Raw genomic sequence first — 18,947 nt, 5'->3', positions numbered from 1 at the left:
GCCCTACCGCAGAAAAGACAGTGCAAAAACAAAGTAAGAAAAAAGGATTAATACAAATTTTAATGTTTGCACTCAATTTCTGTTAACCATTAAAATTTAAGAAAAACACTTTTTTGCAATTTTTTTTATTCGTTTTGTCGATTTTTTTTAAGATTGAAAATCTAGAAAAACTGTTAAGTCGTACGAAAATTAGATCACCAGAAAATTATCTCCCTTGCCGTGAAAAGCATTTCAACCAATGAAAAAATTGAAAATTTTCACTTCATGTATTTTCTACCAATCACAAAAGAGAGGATGTGCAAAGTCCGAAGACTGTAAAATACTTCAACTCTGTATACCGTCTTCCAAGGAAGACGGTAATAAAGCGTATGTTAATACAGAGTTAAACTTGCTTCAACGGGTAGAATCATCTATACAGCAAGAAAGAAAAGTAGTAATGGCTTTGTTGTACATTGTATTTAGGGACAAAGAGCCAACAGGTTGTCATTTACCATAGTTATGCTCAGTATGCTGGGAAGGGCAAAGACGTGACATATGCTGAAAGATAGGTCGACCATGCCGATTGAGAACAGTTCTTAGGTCGATGAAGAAATCAGCATTTAGTAACTACCAATAAAAGTTAAAAATAAATCCATGCCAATATTTGTATGACAATATGTTTCTATCAATTCTGTCGTATCCCTGTGGTTTATCACAATTAACCCCGGATACCGATCCATACATTGTCCCAACTATAAACACGTGTTTAGGCAGTTAGGGTTCACAATTTTATTCAACTACAACAATACTCATGACGTATTACACAACATGACGTATAAGACAGTAAATGATAGATCATAAGAGTTATCTTTCTTTGAATACATGAAATAAGCCAATACACCACAAAATCCGTCAATTACATGATAAAAACAATCAACCAGTCTCTTGACCAATTTTAGCTGTTGAGGGACGCAACTCAAAAATGATGATCGATGCCGGTATATCCATGTCTTGTTTCTATATATACATTTTCAGCCAAAATATCTAGAAGTCATAGGAAATGAAGATACAATAATGTATATAATACAAAAACTGTATGAAATAAATGGGTTTGAAAAAATATTATGGTGAAAAATTATGTAGGTCCCTTTTATCAACATTTTACATAGAAAATGCATTAAGAATTGTAAAAACACTAATTTGACAAAATCTAAAAAAAAAGATCGTTGGATTGGTAGGTAAAACTATCATGAATATAGCCTGTTTAGTACATTTAAACCTACTCAAAAGTTCTTGAAAAATTCTATACAATAACCAGGAACCTTGCCAATGTCCTTAAATGCACACAAAGAAAGACAACTGTTCTATCAATATTACACAAATCTTAAAAAAAAAGAACCATGTTGAATTATCTTTTTGCCATTACCTGTCATTTTAAAGGTCCTTTCTAATTTGTGAGTGGAAAGACCATTTCCCAGATGAAAAAATAATCAACAAATGTCTTCATCTATTGTACATATGTACTTCTCGACATTTCCCTTTTTGCCATTTACATGTTTAATGAAAAATAAAAAGGTTTCTAGTTTAAGAGATATAACTTTCTCGTATGAATCTATATTTTGTCTAATATCGATACATGAGTAAGGCATATAAACTAGCCTTGATCCCTGTAATTCCTGCAAAATTCAGTTTGATTAAAACGCGCCATAAATCAAGTGGGGTTCTTATTTCGTAACATATTTTCATTTTATAATATTTATTTGCTATTTATTTTTGGAACTTTCTGTTTTTCTACATGTGCGCGATGTGAATATCATGACATGAACAATTCAATTGTTTCCCTCGTACAATCAGAATATTCGGAGAAACAAGTATGTTATAAAAATCTTTTCATGCATTAAGTTCCCGATAAAAAATTACATTTTGGTAATTTTCCTCAATATGGTTTTTAGCTCACCTGAGCCAAAGGCTATAATAAGTTTGCTTTTCTTATAAAAAGTACCTGTCCAGTGTTATTCTTTCTGCCTTTGTCAACCGTCTATATACAGATCTGTGCCAAAAGTGAAGACAATTTTATTTTTTCTCTATATACATTGTATATTTTATTGAAAACCACATGTAGTTGAATCGCTGGCAAATGGTCAATATTTGTTCCAATTTCATTATTTATTTCAGTACTTAAACCAGAAAATGTATAAATTAATCTTTTTCTTAAAGATCATTACATATTTGGTTTTTAGTAAAAGATAGTTCATCATTTACATCAGTTCTAAAATTCAAGATCAATGTTGACTATATAATTCATTGTGCGTGTACATGTATTACTTAAATTTTCATGTCGCACTTATATTATAATATTTTTTTAAATATTGATGCTGATCAGATAAAAACTATTGTTTTTATCAAATATAACAATTTCTTGGATTATCGAGAAATTTGTGGTAAAATCTGTCAAGAAATGTTGTCATTCCAGCGATTTTACAAAATGTTGTTTTCAATGAAATATACAGAGAAATAGTAAGATTATCTTCACTTTTGGCACACATCTGTACGTACATGTTCTACATGAAATATATGGAGATAACGAACAGTATTCAAGCTCAAAAGTCCATTAAACAATATATGAAAGCCTTTAGATTGGCAAGATCAAGATAACATTTCACATCGAATAATGGAAATAAACAGTGTTAAGGATGTACAACACACCTACCCCAAAAATTTCCTGTCGTTTAATTTTCGCTATTTTTGTATATCTTATACATGACAATATCTACTATGTGTATGTACATTTTGGTCAAAATCGTTCGAGCCGAATTTGGACAAGAAGTTCCTAAAGTTACCCCCCTTTGGCTGATCACGAGTACAAAAAAATGTCAACCAACTATAAAATCCCTTATTTTAAAATATTTAAGCTGTCTAGCTGTCAAAATTTGCTGAATCGTTCGTTTAACTATTAAACACACAAACAAAGTGATTTTGTAGAGGTACTCCTCGAGAAAAACGATTTTGAAGAATTTATAATGAAAAACTATGGATCATTTTTGCATTGAAAAATGCGTGATTTTCAAATGAAATATTTTTTTATGAAAAAATCTGTCGTTTAATTTTGAAAAAAATAATTACTTCTTGTAACTGGTAATCAAAATGTTCTTGATAAGTTTTTGAAAATTTTTTAAACGACGCGTTTTGAATTTATAGCGGAAAATCTCCCCTCCCCCTCTCTCCATAAGTTACGTTTCTCACAGCGTCTTTCAGACTTGGGACGAAAGCAATGCTATTATTCTAAAAATACAAATAAAAATTCCTAGCTGGAAAATATCTTTTGCTTAAAAAATGTAATGTACATTATATTTATCACAAATATAAAACTTTACATCTCCATTTAAATGAAGGCGAATAAACAATTTCTGAAATGTTAAACCCCCCCACCCCCCATTCTTACTTGCAATGCAAGACATTAGAGTTTGAAAAAAAAAAACATCGGTTACGTCTGCATAATTTATATAATTGGCATATTGAATCCTAAAGTAATGTCCTTCATTCGTGTATACAGATTACATATTGACTACTAATATTTTTTGCTATTCTAAATGTTATTTTTTTAATATTTATATTTAGTAAAACTATTTTTCTAAGGATTTTATGACCACGTGTCCGGTTTGGAGTTTATGTACATAGGCGCAGTTTCAAACCTTCATGACTTCTACTTGCATTGAATATTATTTTTTAAGTGAACCAACAGTGGTGTATGTACAACTCTCTTGTGATGAAAATGGAATGTATGTACATATAGGTTTTAAATTATTTCTGTTTTCAAACGAGAGGGGTGCCCCCCCCCCCCCCGGGCATTATATCCTTCTGTTGTTTCAATAAATAAAATGGAAATGATGTAGTCGTCCATATTAACTTCAATTGTACCAAATTGTAAATTATTTATCAATATTAAAATTATTCATGTGCCTGAATCATCTACAATGGTATCATCTACATTGGTATCAATCGTTTTGTTTTTATTCGAGGAAATGCGAACTGAAACTGTTTACAGTAAAAGATTTTCTCAACGGGATGCAACCTTTGTATTCATTTCAGTAAATATTTTTTCACTTTTGATACTTACTTTAATTTGTATAAACTTTGGCTTTCAGTTCTTGTGTTCCTTGGAACACACTGTAAATGTATCTGCGTATTTGTGAGGGGAAAACATGAGGAATAACTCAGCTAAGGGGAGGAAAGACATACACCTGCTACATTTTTAGAGTTGTTTCTCTTTGATCAGTGACCTTCTAAAACGGTTACTCTAAATTTTTTTTTCAAAGAAAAGAAAAAGAAGAAAATGTTTATTTTCGTAATATGATAATATTTAGACATACCGCATGGCCGTAGGAACCGGGGGGGGGGCACGGGGAGCCCCCCCCCCGCCCAATAATTTTGCCGATATATAGAATACTACAGAAAACATAGCTACTACATGCTTGTGCCCCCTCAATAATAACGTCTGATGACCTTTTTTTTTCTTTTTTTTTTTTTTTGCTTGTCAAGGAATTTTGGTAGTCGATAGTGCCCCCTCAGCTGAAAATGTATGGTTGTGCCCCCTCAAAGTGAAATTGCTTCCTACGGGCCTGTACCGATAATATTTATTCTCAATGTTATGCGACCGATTGTAACGGGAAAAAGCAATGTACAGTAGCATTAACATTTTTAGATTTAAAAGAATGTCTTTGTGTATATCATACACAATATTAAGAATTAATTAACTAAATTTAAATTAAAGAAGTTTAAGGAACCTATCTTTTTTATGGAGGGGGGGGGATTTATTGCAATTGCGCAAATGATCAAGGATAGGATTTGGTATTCCTAAAGAAACCACAAGAAAAACCTCTATTCTATTTTTTTTTTACATTAATTACATCGGGATCGTATCGTTCGTCATTTTGACGCTTCGTAATTAACGTCAAATTTAACGTTATGTTAAACGTTTTATTGAAATCGCAAGAGTTATCTCCCCCAGTGTGTTGTACGTCTCTCTCACTATATGAACACTGCTAATTTACGCTGTCTGAGGTTCCCTGCAATGACAATCGGTGATTTTTCTAGGTACATGTAAATTGTACAGCTGCACGTTTTTCATCACAATGTCAAGGTTTTGTGATTTCGGAACTCCACACAAAAGTTCCGAAATCACAAAACCTTGACATTGTGAGAATGAACACAAATTATTAATGACGTGCAGATATAGAGAGGTTAAAAGTGTAAATAAAAATAAACATTGATTTTGTATTCTTTTCAATAAATAAGTCTTGTGATTTACCTCATATTAACCATTAGCCTGAAAATATAACAAACTTCAACATTGATTCTTTCTCTAGTCGCATTTTTTCTTTGAAGGTTTAAAGAGTTGAAATGCCTTTTTATGGATGCAACTCAGATTTCCAAATGTCAACAAGTTAAATCCCAATTGGTGAACCAAGGATTTAGTTTTACATTTGTGGAGCAAAAAAAATCTATCTAGAGATTACCAACATCTGATACACGTATTAATAAGATAAATCAGAGGTTAAAATGTAAGACACATGAATTCTGTACACAAACAACTGGAACCAAGTAAAACACGTCTATTACCGTGGAGAACAACGCGCAAGTTTTTCTGTACGTGGTCAAAAGAAAATTCTTTTCATTAAAAAAAAATAAAAAAAAAATTTAAAAAGTAGACTAACCATGCAGACAGTAGTTCTGCTGGGTTGACTACTAGTAGCTTTTTTTTTTAAATTAGTACACCCAAGCTCATTTTTCAAACCTAAATATTACATTATATTAATTACATATTTTTAAAAATTCATTATTATACAATATATTACTTTGTATAATACTATGAATTATATTTATCACTTGTTAAAAATAATTTGAGGAAAAACTAAAAAAGAAAGGTTTCTCTCTCTCTCTCTCTCTCTCTCTCTCTCTCTCTCTCTCTCTCTCTCTCTCTCTATATATATATATATATATATGACCCTATCACACTATAGAAACAAGGGACCCACGATTTTTAATTAATTATACATGTTTCATAGATCATGCTTCTAACACATATTGTATATTTACAATATGTTAAAAATGTACGATAAAAAATATCGTATGATAAACTTTTTTTAATAAAATTCATTTGCTCGCAGTATATTATATCGTTTTAATCTGATAATAAATCTTTAAATACCACCCATCTACAGACGTTACATTATGTAAACATTCCTGTGTTTGCATCTTATAAATTAATATCAAGTTAGAGGAGGTATTTCAATCAAACGTCTATATTTAGCAACGTAAGATAATATTTTACCTGGTTAAACTGGTCATGAACACCTGGATTCTCGGATTGTTGCCCCTGACACAAGTAGGAAACTAAGGAAGACCATTTCTCAGATAATCCCATGACAAATTAAAATCTGGTCCCCCACTCTCTCAATGCCAATCAATAAATCAATTGATCAATAATGTACATGGACGAACACTTTGGATAAACTGACTACTAAAGAATGCATTACTGTTGACAAGGTGCTCCAGAAATTACAAAACAAGGAACACCCACCTTTCTGTGGAGTTCAGAATTACGCGAAGGAATTGGAGTATGGTGGTTTTATGATCGAATAAGCACTGACATGGTGAGTTAATTAAATTTTAGACTAAAATAGACAAATTAATTTACCAAATTAGTAAAAAAAAAAAAAAGTCTGCACGATGACTAAAACCGAGGAAAAGCTTAATAACATTAAGACTGCTTAATACTATAATTAAAGAGGAGGTTGATTTGGTCGAATATCTCGCGGATATATATTTTCTTTAAGGAAAAATAATACATGTATTCACATCAGTTACTAATTATCATATATGTGTTTCACATGCTTTTTAAGATTTTTGAAGAATTTTTCAAATGATGAAAAAAATGTATTCTCAATAATATAGAAAAACAAATAATTTGGTTTCTTTGCCAAACGTTTGATAAAATTACTTGAATATTACAGTGACAGTAAATATATATATATAAATGCTATATTAAGATATTGGTTATAACGAATAAGAAAATTTGTCATTGACGAGTTCAAGCAAAATTTTATAGAAAAGAAACTAAAGAAATAAAACTAAATTATTTTTTTCATTAATTAATCCAATGGGGTAAGAAAGTTACCTTCACTATTCACACATATTAAAATATTTTGATTTAATCATTTTGAATCGCATTTTAGTTTTGGATTATTAGATTTAAAAAAATATCCAGTAATCATTTTATAATCATTTGAAGCTGGGACTTATGGTTTTTCTATGTTTGATACTATATCTTTTTGCTTTTTTTTAATATGATATACATGCATGTTTTTATTTCTGAAATCGTAAATCGCATGAAATGAAATGATTGCACGGAAAGGAAAAACAACATAGTAATCCCCCCTTTTCCACATCCACCAAATAGATTTTTTTTTTCGTAATTTCATTTTTTCAAAAGGTAAATAAAACTCAAAAGGCATAGAAAGATGATATTAGTAATAAATTAGATGTATCTGTGTCACAGGAATGCCCCCGCCGACATTCGAGTATTAGTTATTTGAAAACATACGGAAGTGAAAATAACAGAGGGCGTAAATGAAATAAAATTAGAATATCATGTTGCTGGTTTTATTTTTCAAAACTAGATTTTGATACCACAATTTATTAAAATGTTTAGATGATTATAATTTTTCAACGTTTAGGGGTCAGAACTCTCGTAAGTATGGGTTCATCAACATGAAACTCGAACTTAATTTTGTAAGTCAGCAAAATAAATGTATACATGCAATAAGATTCACCCAAAACCCTTCAAGCACAGATCTAGAAGTGGAAAAACCGTAAATTGTTAGAATTTTCAATGTCAACACTAATATCATTTATGAAAATGGGTCGATCGGCATGAATCCAAAATTTTATTTGTAAGTCTTCAGAATAAAGAGACTTGCCAATCACAAAGCATGGCAGGAAAAATACCGGAAACGGAAATATATAGAAATTTTCAAAGTCTAAGGACAATAGCTTTCATAAGAAAGGGTCAATTGACATGAAACTCAAACTTGATCCGTAAATCATCAATATAAAGTGAATTACCAAAAATCAGCTCATCATCTACAAGAACGGCATAAGAAATTCTTAAAACTGTGCTAGTATATGACGAAAGAACAGAATGACGGAATGAGGGGCATAAAAATCAACAAAACTAATGTGCAATTTAACAATTTTCAGATCACCCAACCATGAAGATTTTGCAGACCATAGTACAAGAAACACTTTTTTTGGAGGACAAATCTCGTCACAAACGAGATACGCGCACCCTAGCGGAGCACAAAGAACTGTCACGTGATCTACTTATAGTAGTCATAGTACTTGGAGTCATAATTGGACTGGCTTTTCTTATTTTAGTCGCTGTTAGAATAAGAAAATACATGAAAAATAAAAACAAAGAAACAGAACAAACGAACAGGAAACATGGACACGACAGAAGGAAACTGCGTGGTAATCACGGGCCACCTAAACATCGCCGCGAACCTCACATACATAAACCAAACCGATCTAAGATGCATACCATTCAAGAATCCGAATCCTGATATAGCCAGGAAATCTTGTGTATTGAATATGGATATTGACTTTATTTATTCATTTGTATTAAGATTGAATGTCAAAGTGGAGTCTGAACCTAGTGTAAAGTTTCAACCAACAACTGTGTCTCGGCCAAGGTTCGGCAGAGGAAAATTTATTTGCGTATATAAAACCTAATTCTTTCGTCTTATGTTAGAGCCTAGACTCAATTTAGAACGACTGGACAACTTGACCAGGAAAAGGCAGATAAAACCTGGATTTTTTATATACAAGTTTTATTATGCACGTTTGAAGTTTTACAACATGTTACTTAATTGAAAAATGCTTAGATTTTGAACAAATGAGGGAAAAGAAATTCTTTTCCTAATTGAGAATTTGCAGTTTTCATGCATTTTTCTCTATATTTCCCCCGACATAATTGATTTAAAAATTGTACCATAGTTCGTTTGCAAGTTGATATTATGATAAACCCGGGTTGACGTCGCTGTCGGATTCTTGTGTGTGTGTGTGTGTTTTTTTTTTTTTTTTTTTTTTTTTTTTTTTTTTTTTTTTTATGCAGATGACAAAAATGCACTTTGTCGCTGTAAGTGTTTAGAGAAAGAGTAAATTATATCTCTATTGAACTTCATTTCTGTCACACCAGGGTCAAAGTAATGTTTCCAAAAACTTGAGATTTGTGAATAGCTGCCTATTATTTCCTGCCCTCATTGATCAAGGGATTCATCGGGATACATTTAAACATTCTTTCAATAATTACTGGTATTGTATCTTTCATAATCACTTTATCTCGCAGAATCATAAATATATCACATCGATTGCAGTTGAAATAAAGTGATTTTCAAAGTAAACTTTGTTTATTTACAACATGAAATAATTATAAAAAATGCACTGAGCTCTTCAACAATAGCAAAATTATATCTGATGTAAAAATAAATGACATAGGTGTTATATATATATATATATATATATATATATATATATATATATATATATATATATATATATATATATATATATATATATATATATGGAAAGCACATGAAACATTTATGAACTGGGTTAAATGTAAAAATAAGCACAACTGAGTTTTACATACAATGTCTTTGGATTCATTGTGTTTTAGTTTCTGACACAGTTTTTATTTCGATTTCTTTCTGACATTTGCCATTCGATGATGTCGCAGCACTTCCACTACATTCCACCCTTATTTCTTCTTCGTCTCCATGCTCTAAAAACCTGGGTCCCAACACACCCATACAAGTGGCTCCCACGGGGGCACATATCACAATAGCAAGAACGGCGATGGTGAGGACATCTGTACCCATCCGGATGTCTTCTTCATTGTCTCCCTCTAAAGCTTTGTCCAGGGCTAAACCACCAATGGCAGCCTAAAAAAAGGTCAATAAGAAATGGTGGTTCATTGGAACATTTGCATTTTCAGAGTCCAGTGTAAAATTCCTATTTACATACACATTAGTCTGAATCTGATTCTATTATTAAATTATTAAAGCTGATCAATAAAGCATAAAATACAGAGGTATATCTCCAAATTCTTATCAAATATAGTTAAGATTTAAATATCCATTAGTGAAATATTAACAAACAGTAATAAAGGCTTGAATAAAGATAAAATGAATCAAAAGGGTACCTGAACGGTGGCCTTGGAGAGCCATGTTAAGGTAATGAAAATCCTTTCTTTGATATTAAAACCCGTTCCTAAGGTTACGCTGAAAGACACGGCACTACGAACACACAAACCAATGAACAAAGTAGCTATGCCCAGGCCTAAAAATTCGAAGAAATATTCTAACATCTTAATATGATAAATAATAAAATAAACAAAACATATGTATGTTTCAATGCAGCAGAAAGATAATTGTTAAAAAATATTTCTTTAAAATTAAAATTGCGGCTTAAAAAGATGGCACAAGGAATAAAAAAAAGTATTTAACGTCATTTTTCAGTTTTTTTTAATATTTAAAATTTATAAAATAAGACCTTAACTTAAACACACCAATGACATTATGTGTGATATACCTGCAGTATTAGGTTGTATGTTGCCAATATCAACAGCTGCACCAATAAGCCCAAACAGGAAGTGTTGTACAATCAACCACGCAAGCGCAATAATCCCTCCTAATTCATCCTTTAATGCATTCAATAGTAAAAATTATTTATAAAAATGCCAAACTTAAGTTAATTGTCTTCTGGGGAAAAGTTAATAAATATTAAAACATACGGGTTCTCCTGGCTGTCTCTCCTGGCGCCATCTGTAGGCCGCTACTGTGGCCGTAGTTAAACATCCCAAAGGTCCGGCTCCGGATAGACCGACAGCGGAACTTCCAAATATAGCAATCATTCCGGAACCGAACAACAGCATCCCCCGATAAAATAATGAATTTGTCTGGAGAAAGGAAAAAGACAGTCGTCACTTAAGGAGGAGAAGGACACATGGTCACATGACTGTTTAACTACGTCATAGTCTCCGTTTATATAAGAGCAAAGCGTGTAAAGCATCAGTTCTTGACATTTTTTTTAACTTTAATAACCATCTTATATGAAAAAATAAAAAGTTTTAAAATTCTTGTAAACATTAACAAATTATGAAAAAGATTGATCCACTCCTCTGTTTCCCTAAACTGCGCGTCCAGCAAGTCGGTGACGTCATACACGATCTGTTAGTACAGCAAGATCATACTCAGTGAATTACAGGGGCGGTGTTACTTTGTTGAAACAGGTCTTAATCAGTATATAATAAAATATTCTGAGACACAGGGAATACAAAAATTATTTTTGCATGGCTGATGACGGAAATCTTATGTAGGTATATCTTCTTTCGCTTATTTAGCTTACATGTGACGTCATAGTTGGTTTTTCCCGTACTCGAGAAATGTAAACATGACATGTTTTTGTCATGCTTATGTCCTCTTTAACGATGTCCTGTGCAATATTGAGGTCAGCTTCACCATTCGAAATTTTTACAGTTAATCAATAATTTGAAGGACTTACATTTCAACGTAAATTTAAAAATATTGAATGATAGAATTTTTGGTAAATTACGTTTTTTGTTGTTAAAGTTGTCTTAAAAAGTATGTAATTTTCGCTATCCAGATGCAGTGTGATAGAAGAAACTTGCTTTTTCGAATTTTAAACCCTATTCATACTATGAAATATTTTAAAAGATACATGTCCACTTACATATTTTTATCTTTGCTTAAAAAATCCCATTATGGACAGAGTAATGGGCCCGGAAACATGGAAACTAAAACTCTACATAGATACTGTAGGGCATAGTATTTGTCAATCAATATCTCTAAAATAAGGTAAGAAACCTAATGATATAACTGCTTTAAGATACGTGGGACATACTTAATAAGAAATATACAAAATATGAAAAAAATTGAATGACAGGTATTTTTTCAGCTCAAGGTCCTTCTTCCCCTTAAACAAACAGAAAGTTCACAGTCCCTCAAAGTTTATAAGGTTTGATGTTTATATTTAAGATTTATAATTTTACATGAAAAACAGCTCAGTGAATAATATTTACTCACAGAATCTTCTCCTGGAAGAAACCATAGCATTATTCCAGCTACAAAGCCATAGCCTATTCCCAGTAAAACACCTAATGGCCCCTTAACAATTGTCACAGCCAGGTCACCTGTAAAAAATATGAAGATATAAAAAGACACTTGCTCTCCTTCTCACTGGATAAGACCAGCAGATCAAATCGTATAGCAAAACCTACCTTCTGAAAATATGATTCCAACAAACACCGCAAAACCCGTCACACAGAGAACATTGTCCAATCCTCCAGCGGCCAGGCACATTGTTGGAATACCCTTAGCAATACCATAGCGACGCTCCTGGAGACTTACGAGGGAGGGAACCGTAACAGCAGGAGACAAAGCTGCTAGGATACATCTTAAAATGATGCCAAAGTATATTCCATTACAATAGTGATTTTTGATTGATCAAAAGTCACACAGGAACCATAAATTTCATTTAGTTATGATTAAAGCATTTTTTACTTAAATGTTTCAAAAATATAATTCAATCAATAAGTTTTTTACCCCAGCATTAAGCTCCATGCCCAAGGGAATCCGAGCAGGAAATGAGAGACGATTCCCCCTGTTATAGCCTCACTCAGGCAGGGAATGAAGGCGAGACGAAGGACGGCAAAGGACAACTTCCGGAGTTTGACAATATCCAAACCGAGGCCAGCGCGGAGTAATATTACAGTCAGAGCTAGCTTTCTGAATCAGAACAATGTATCCGCTTACAAATGTATTCATTATCACATAGTACAATCGTTTTTATGAAACTGATCAAATGAATTCTTTTAATTTCACAATAGCAATCTGAAGCAAAACTGTTACCTTAGTTGTCCAGACCATTTTGGGTCAATGCTTTCTCCAATAATCTTGATTCCAGGTACGTTACGTAGGAAGACTCCTGCTATCAGCATACCTACCAACAAATTAAATGTACTCAGCTTAGTAGAATGTATTGTACCTTAATAACCCTCTTTGTCTATACACACTAGTGAAAAATGTTTTTGGACTTGAGAAATTAATTAATTTGTGATCTTACCTAATAGTGGGGGCAGATTGGCGAATGAAATCAGACGTCCACATATAACGCAAAGAACAAACAAGACAATAAGAGAGAAGAAATTTCCCCCAGGTAGCGCCTCACTTCCGGTGATGGCGGCCAGAATCCCCCAAATTTGTAGACAGATTATAGTGATTTGTAAAATGAATCCCACCATTCCCTGTGGGGGAAGTAAGAACATGTCTTTGATTTTATCTACAATTGTTGGGTTTTCTGGGAGAGGGTTTGCCTCCCGTAGACATGGTCGAACCATCTGTCTAAGGGCAGCCCTTTTTGAAGTTTTCGATTTTGGGACTGAAGCATTTTCCGCTGCCTGTCCATTTTCTGTGTGGTTGTTGTCTGTCTGTTTCTCTGTAGCGGGATCTTGTGTGACATGTTCTTCCATATCCTCGGTTTTAATATCATGTAATTCTACTTCCGAAAAACTGTCAATTATTTCTGTGTATTCTAAAAAAGAAGTTAGAATAAAGCTGAAACATAATTATTCGTATTTTAAAAGTACAGTACAAAATCCACAAGATTAAATGTAAGAATCTAAGTACAGTTTTGACATCCGTGCATACTTGAATTAAGAGTCATCGACCCTCTGTATATAAGTAAGTTTCTGATATAGTGACAGGTGTATGAGCGTAAATTTTACATTCATTATAAAAACAAGCATAGTACATGTATATTTAACACCCATCAATCGGGCTTATAACTGACTTTTAGCAATATACATATTTATTACATACGTGAGAACTTTTCTCTGTCTTATGTTATATGCATTACGTGTATGTATGAAATTCGCAGTTTTACGTGTTAAATGAGTTAACTGAATATCAAAATAGAGGATTTATAAATCATTGTCATGCTAATTTGAAATTGACCCTCTGATAAAAGAGATAACTTGACAAAAATACTACTTTTTCTTCAAAAAACGAAAACTTCATTTTTACCCCGAAAGTCATGCTCAAAAGCGTACACTTAAAAATATAAATTAGATTTTTTTTGGAAAATGATTCACGTTATTGTAATCATGGACAGATGGGTGGTGAACCTTAATCATGGACAGATGGGTGCTGAACCTTAATGATGTTTTGCTTAAGTATCTTGCTGGAAGAGTAGTACATAATATTTAAGTGTAAATAAATGTTGTCCTTTTTTTGTTCTTAGGATGTTAATGTCTGAAATTCTAACAAAGATGTCTATTCAACTTAAAAACATGACGTTATCTCTATTCTGTTGCCCCCTAATTAAATTTTAATTAAAGCGATAGCTGAGTGAAAAATCTTACGCAAAGAACTACAAAACTAGCTTTGTATCTAAACATTATGGAGACATTAAAGATCGTCATACACATTAAAATCATTAATCTTTTCAAATTAAATGAAAATAAATTTAGAGTTGAAGTGATTTTCCAGATGCATATACATGTAGGCGTAGAAACAATTTTTAATAGTTTCATACTTATTTTATAGTATGATGGAATCTTAGTTTTTTTTTAAATGAAGTTTTTTTTTTATGTATAAGCATGAGTTTTTTTTAGGGGAAGGGGTGTGTGTCCATACCACTTAAGAAATCGTAAATAAATTTTCCACATCCGAAAAACCTATACCTTTGGGGTTTGAGGTGAGGTGAGGGTAGGACATTTTACAATGACTCTCCTTAGTCCCTACCATTTTACCGGGGGTTCCATGATTTCGGGGGTGGGGTGGCGTGGGGTGGTCCGTGTTTTCTATAGAGGGACCGAAAGTTATCTTTTCCTTACATTCCTATAAAAATTTGAAAACTCTGAAAATCCACCGGCAAGATCACCCCCCTGCATGTTAATACAATGTAGCTACATCCCAACTTTTCCTGTACTTGTTGACATACATTTGCATGTCTATTAACTTGGATACCAAAAAATTATATATTAAAAAAAAAAAAAAAAAAAAAAAAAAAACATCGTCTCTGAGAAAAAAAAAACAGTTATCATTAAAACTTTTGCTGTTTATATTTCCCTGTTTTTAAAGAAAGTTTTCTTAATTACTCTAAATTAATTGATGTATAATACACACACGAGCATGTCCCGAGGATGCACGTGTTTGACAATTTAACACGGGCAAATAAACTTAACAAGTGTATGCGACATGCCCTGACATAAAAACAGCTCCATTTCCTCGTTAGTAATGAACACAAAGAATAAAGTTAAAAAAGAAGAAGAAATTTCACAAATAAATAATTGAATAAATTAAAGCAAATTGGTGAGAATAAAATAAAAAAAAGAATGCGCATGCATCATGGGAAAAAGTAAAGGGGAAATTAAGCATTTATTTCTAAAAAGAATATAGTCATGCAGCACGAACGAATAAATCACTTCTAAAACAATTATCTAAGATATGTTCGTGTTGTGACCTATATAGAAAGTGCTCCTCCAGTAAATCAGTAGTCCGAAGTCAAGAAATGTTGACAGGTATAATGAAGTTCGAGAAATTAATGTGTGTACTACGAAAAGTTTTATAAAAATGGGTAAACTGTTTCAACCCAGATTAAATGTAAGTTTATAACTTGGGTAGCTATTAAATTCATTCCTAGGCTTATAATTTAATTTAATTTTCTATTATGTAGTGTAAAGAAGAAAACAATTTCTCAAAATTGACTTCAAATTGTACCAAATTCAAATGCAACGTCAAGCGGGTTGAACGGTTTCGAAGTTCGTGACGTAGGCAACACAGGTTATAAGATATATATATAAAAGGTCTCCAATGGTTTGTGGTTGGATATGATTTTAATTTTCTATCCAACGAGTTGTGTGTTTGCTATCCCTTGGCTCGAAAATAGAAAAGACAGAACTCAATGGATAAAAATCATATCCAACCACAAACCATTGGAGATTCTTTTCATCACGTTTTACATAGCTATCACTTATATTTTACTTTTTTATATCATCATTTTCATGTAAAAACCATTGCAACTTCACAAATCTTGATATGACTGATATCCACTGTTTATGATAACGCTAATTATTGCAGCCAATCAAATGGAGTGTTACAACAAGAATTCAGTTAATTTATACATTCATATTAGATATCGCCCCCTCCCTTCCCCATCAAAAAAAGGAATACTGTGGATTTTTTCTGCAAATTATTTTGAATTAAAGAATATCGTGCTAGAGGTTTACCTAATTATGAGGACGGTTTAATTATCTATAACACACATACATGTACAGTCATGTGTTTTGATATGAATCGGGTTATTATATGATTGTTCAAAAGTTGCACATCAATTCTGGTCCAAAATTGTGGTCAGTCAGGTTGCTTACAATGCAATGACGATAGGGCACCGAGACATCTAGAATATGCTGAGCAAAGAATACAAAAAAGAAGCTCTCATTGCAAAATTAGATTCATCATTGTTAGAAAAACCTGAGTTGTTTAAAAATGTATATTTATTACTTCACATGATAATCATAAACGAAATATTAAATACCATTCCATCAATTGGATTTGAAAGGACAAAGACAGATGGCTATATACATATTTGGTACTAACAAGAGAGAATATGTCAGAATTAAGAAATAACAGTCCTGTGACGTCTACTTGTCAATTAGTTCCATCACTTCTGTCCCAGATATGACAGGTGTGGTTCGTCATAATTAAGGTCCAATTGTTTCCAGTCAGGTATAAAACAATGGCCGGACACATTGGTCAGTTTTTACATATAGTTTAGAGTTTTAATGACGTATTGTACATTATTCACATTTTATCGTCCATTTGTGAAGCATTGTGCACTATACAATGTATTTTTGTGTAAAATGCTATTTTCGGGTCCATAAAATGTGCGATAACGGACAGAAAGAAACAGGAAGTTATCAAGGATCATTTGGCTGGTATACCTCTCTACTTTGAAACAAAAACAAATGAATTATATAAAATAAAATTTTCTGTTGAAATTAACTGTTGAAATTAATTTCTTGATTAAAAAAAAAAAAGAAACTGCATTTGTTGACTCTCTATTCTGACAACGAATTGCCTTCTTCACTTTAGCATTAAAACCATTTCACAATGAGTGACAATTAATTAAAAGGTCTGGGTTTGATGTGGTCATAAAGTCTCGTGTTCCTGTGAAGGAAACAAGCAACATAATATATGATCTAGGATAGTTTTCTTTTATGTCTTAACAAGCTTAAAACGTAAATTCTTGAAATAAAATGAAAACGCCACTAGTTACATTATACACCAAAGGTTAGAGACATATGCACACTAAAATCGACTTTTTTGGGAGGGGGGGGGGGTGTTGGTGGTGAAAATACGGTATCTCGATTCGGATTTTTTTTTTCAAATTTGAAAATTGTTCTAAAACAGCTAATAAAATGATGAAGTAGATTGATAAATTAATTAATGGACTTACCTGGAGGGGGGTCGTTCGTTGACATATTTACAGAAGTATCTCCAGATCACGAGACGATTGGTTTTTACTGTATAAAATATAAAATTATACATTCAGAATTAAATGTAAAATGAAATTACTATGGTAAATAAAAGTAATGCACTATGAATTTATTAATAATTTTAAGCAGATGTGACGAATCATGCCCTTTAATAATGCTTTATCATTTTCTGTGGGGGAAAAAATTGCATACCTATCTTGATAGTTATCCTGTGTATCAAAACACTAGAACGTCCGACAATACAAGTCCGAAGACAACCGTAGACATAAAATTAAGAGGTCTCAAGCATACATCACCATCGTAAGTAATGAGACAGCTTGTTTCACGGCCTTATGACGTTAGCTGGAGGCGCGCGCAAAACACAAAGCAACTAAAAAACTAAATCTCTCTAAAAGTAATAGCTTTTCAAAAATCTTGCCTGACTAAAGCAATCAATATCTATAGAACGTATAAGCATGATAAGTAATAAACGTTTTTGTCCAATTTTGTGGGGGGGGGGGGTCGAAATATTTCATTACCGTACATTTTGAAGGTTTTGTACAAAACATCATGGTTTTTTTTTTAATGTTTAACATGTTGCAACTCATCAGAAGAATGGAATTTGAACAAAATTTATATGTTAACATATCTATTGTATGTATCTCAAACAACAGGAATACAAATGGAATATACAGTCCATGCATGTGGATAACATTTGAAAGAAAGTCTTTTAAATGGTTTTAAATAATGATAAAGTAAATAAGGAAAACAAATTAATGTAATTAATTTATGCTGGGAATCTGTGGCTGTGTAAAATTTACATGAAATAATTTCGACTGCACAGAAGATCAGAAACTGAATGTCGAAAGACAGCAGAAAATAAGATTGATAATTACGTATAATACCAACTGGAATAATTTATTTAAAGAAATAAATATGTTTATGGAGTCTGAATTGTAGCGTGTACGTACTTTAAATTTTACAAATAAATTTAATTTCAGTATTTTGAAGACATACATGTATGTGTATTAGATGCATGGCAAAACACCTGAAATGTTAACCAAATGTTGACTGAAGATTATCATGGTTGACATTATTTAAAGATATACTGTCTGTCTGAAGACAAAATATTTATTCATTGTCTTGGAATGAAAAACTTTAAAGTTACATAATGAGTCAAAATCAAGTTTCTTTTATGAAAGTTGTATCACAAAACAAAAGATTTATGTAAAATATGAATATAGTGAAGGTCTGGCAACTCAACTGCACTGTAAAGCAAGAAAAAAAGGAGCAAAATGTAAGTGCCGGAAAAACAAATTGTATCTATCGCTTTGGTTTTATCGTCAATGTC

General features: G+C 32.1%; 1 protein-coding gene across 1 annotated transcript; it reads right to left on the bottom strand.

Annotated features, from left to right (window-relative positions):
- Nucleotides 1–9,638: 9,638 nt before the first annotated feature.
- On the bottom strand, nucleotides 9,639–17,785 carry LOC133205339 (sodium/hydrogen exchanger 9B2-like). The gene is made up of 10 exons (XM_061341167.1): nucleotides 17,578–17,785; nucleotides 13,183–13,650; nucleotides 12,969–13,059; nucleotides 12,663–12,845; nucleotides 12,338–12,513; nucleotides 12,144–12,250; nucleotides 10,832–10,996; nucleotides 10,630–10,738; nucleotides 10,241–10,377; nucleotides 9,639–9,980 (listed from the first exon to the last, which is right to left on the bottom strand). The coding sequence occupies exons 1-10, from the start codon at nucleotides 17,600–17,602 to the stop codon at nucleotides 9,702–9,704; spliced, it is 1,740 nt and encodes a 579-aa protein (XP_061197151.1). The 5' UTR covers nucleotides 17,603–17,785; the 3' UTR covers nucleotides 9,639–9,701.
- Between the last annotated feature and the right edge of the window lie 1,162 nt (nucleotides 17,786–18,947).

The sequence above is a fragment of the Saccostrea echinata genome, unplaced genomic scaffold (genome assembly GCF_033153115.1).
Source record: "Saccostrea echinata isolate AGI-Se365-2 ecotype Australia unplaced genomic scaffold, CSIRO_AGI_Sech_v1 ptg000001l, whole genome shotgun sequence".
Classification (NCBI taxonomy): Eukaryota; Metazoa; Mollusca; class Bivalvia; order Ostreida; family Ostreidae; genus Saccostrea; species Saccostrea echinata.
Note: the sequence above shows the minus strand (reverse complement) of the source record. Positions and strands in the feature narration are given on the sequence as shown.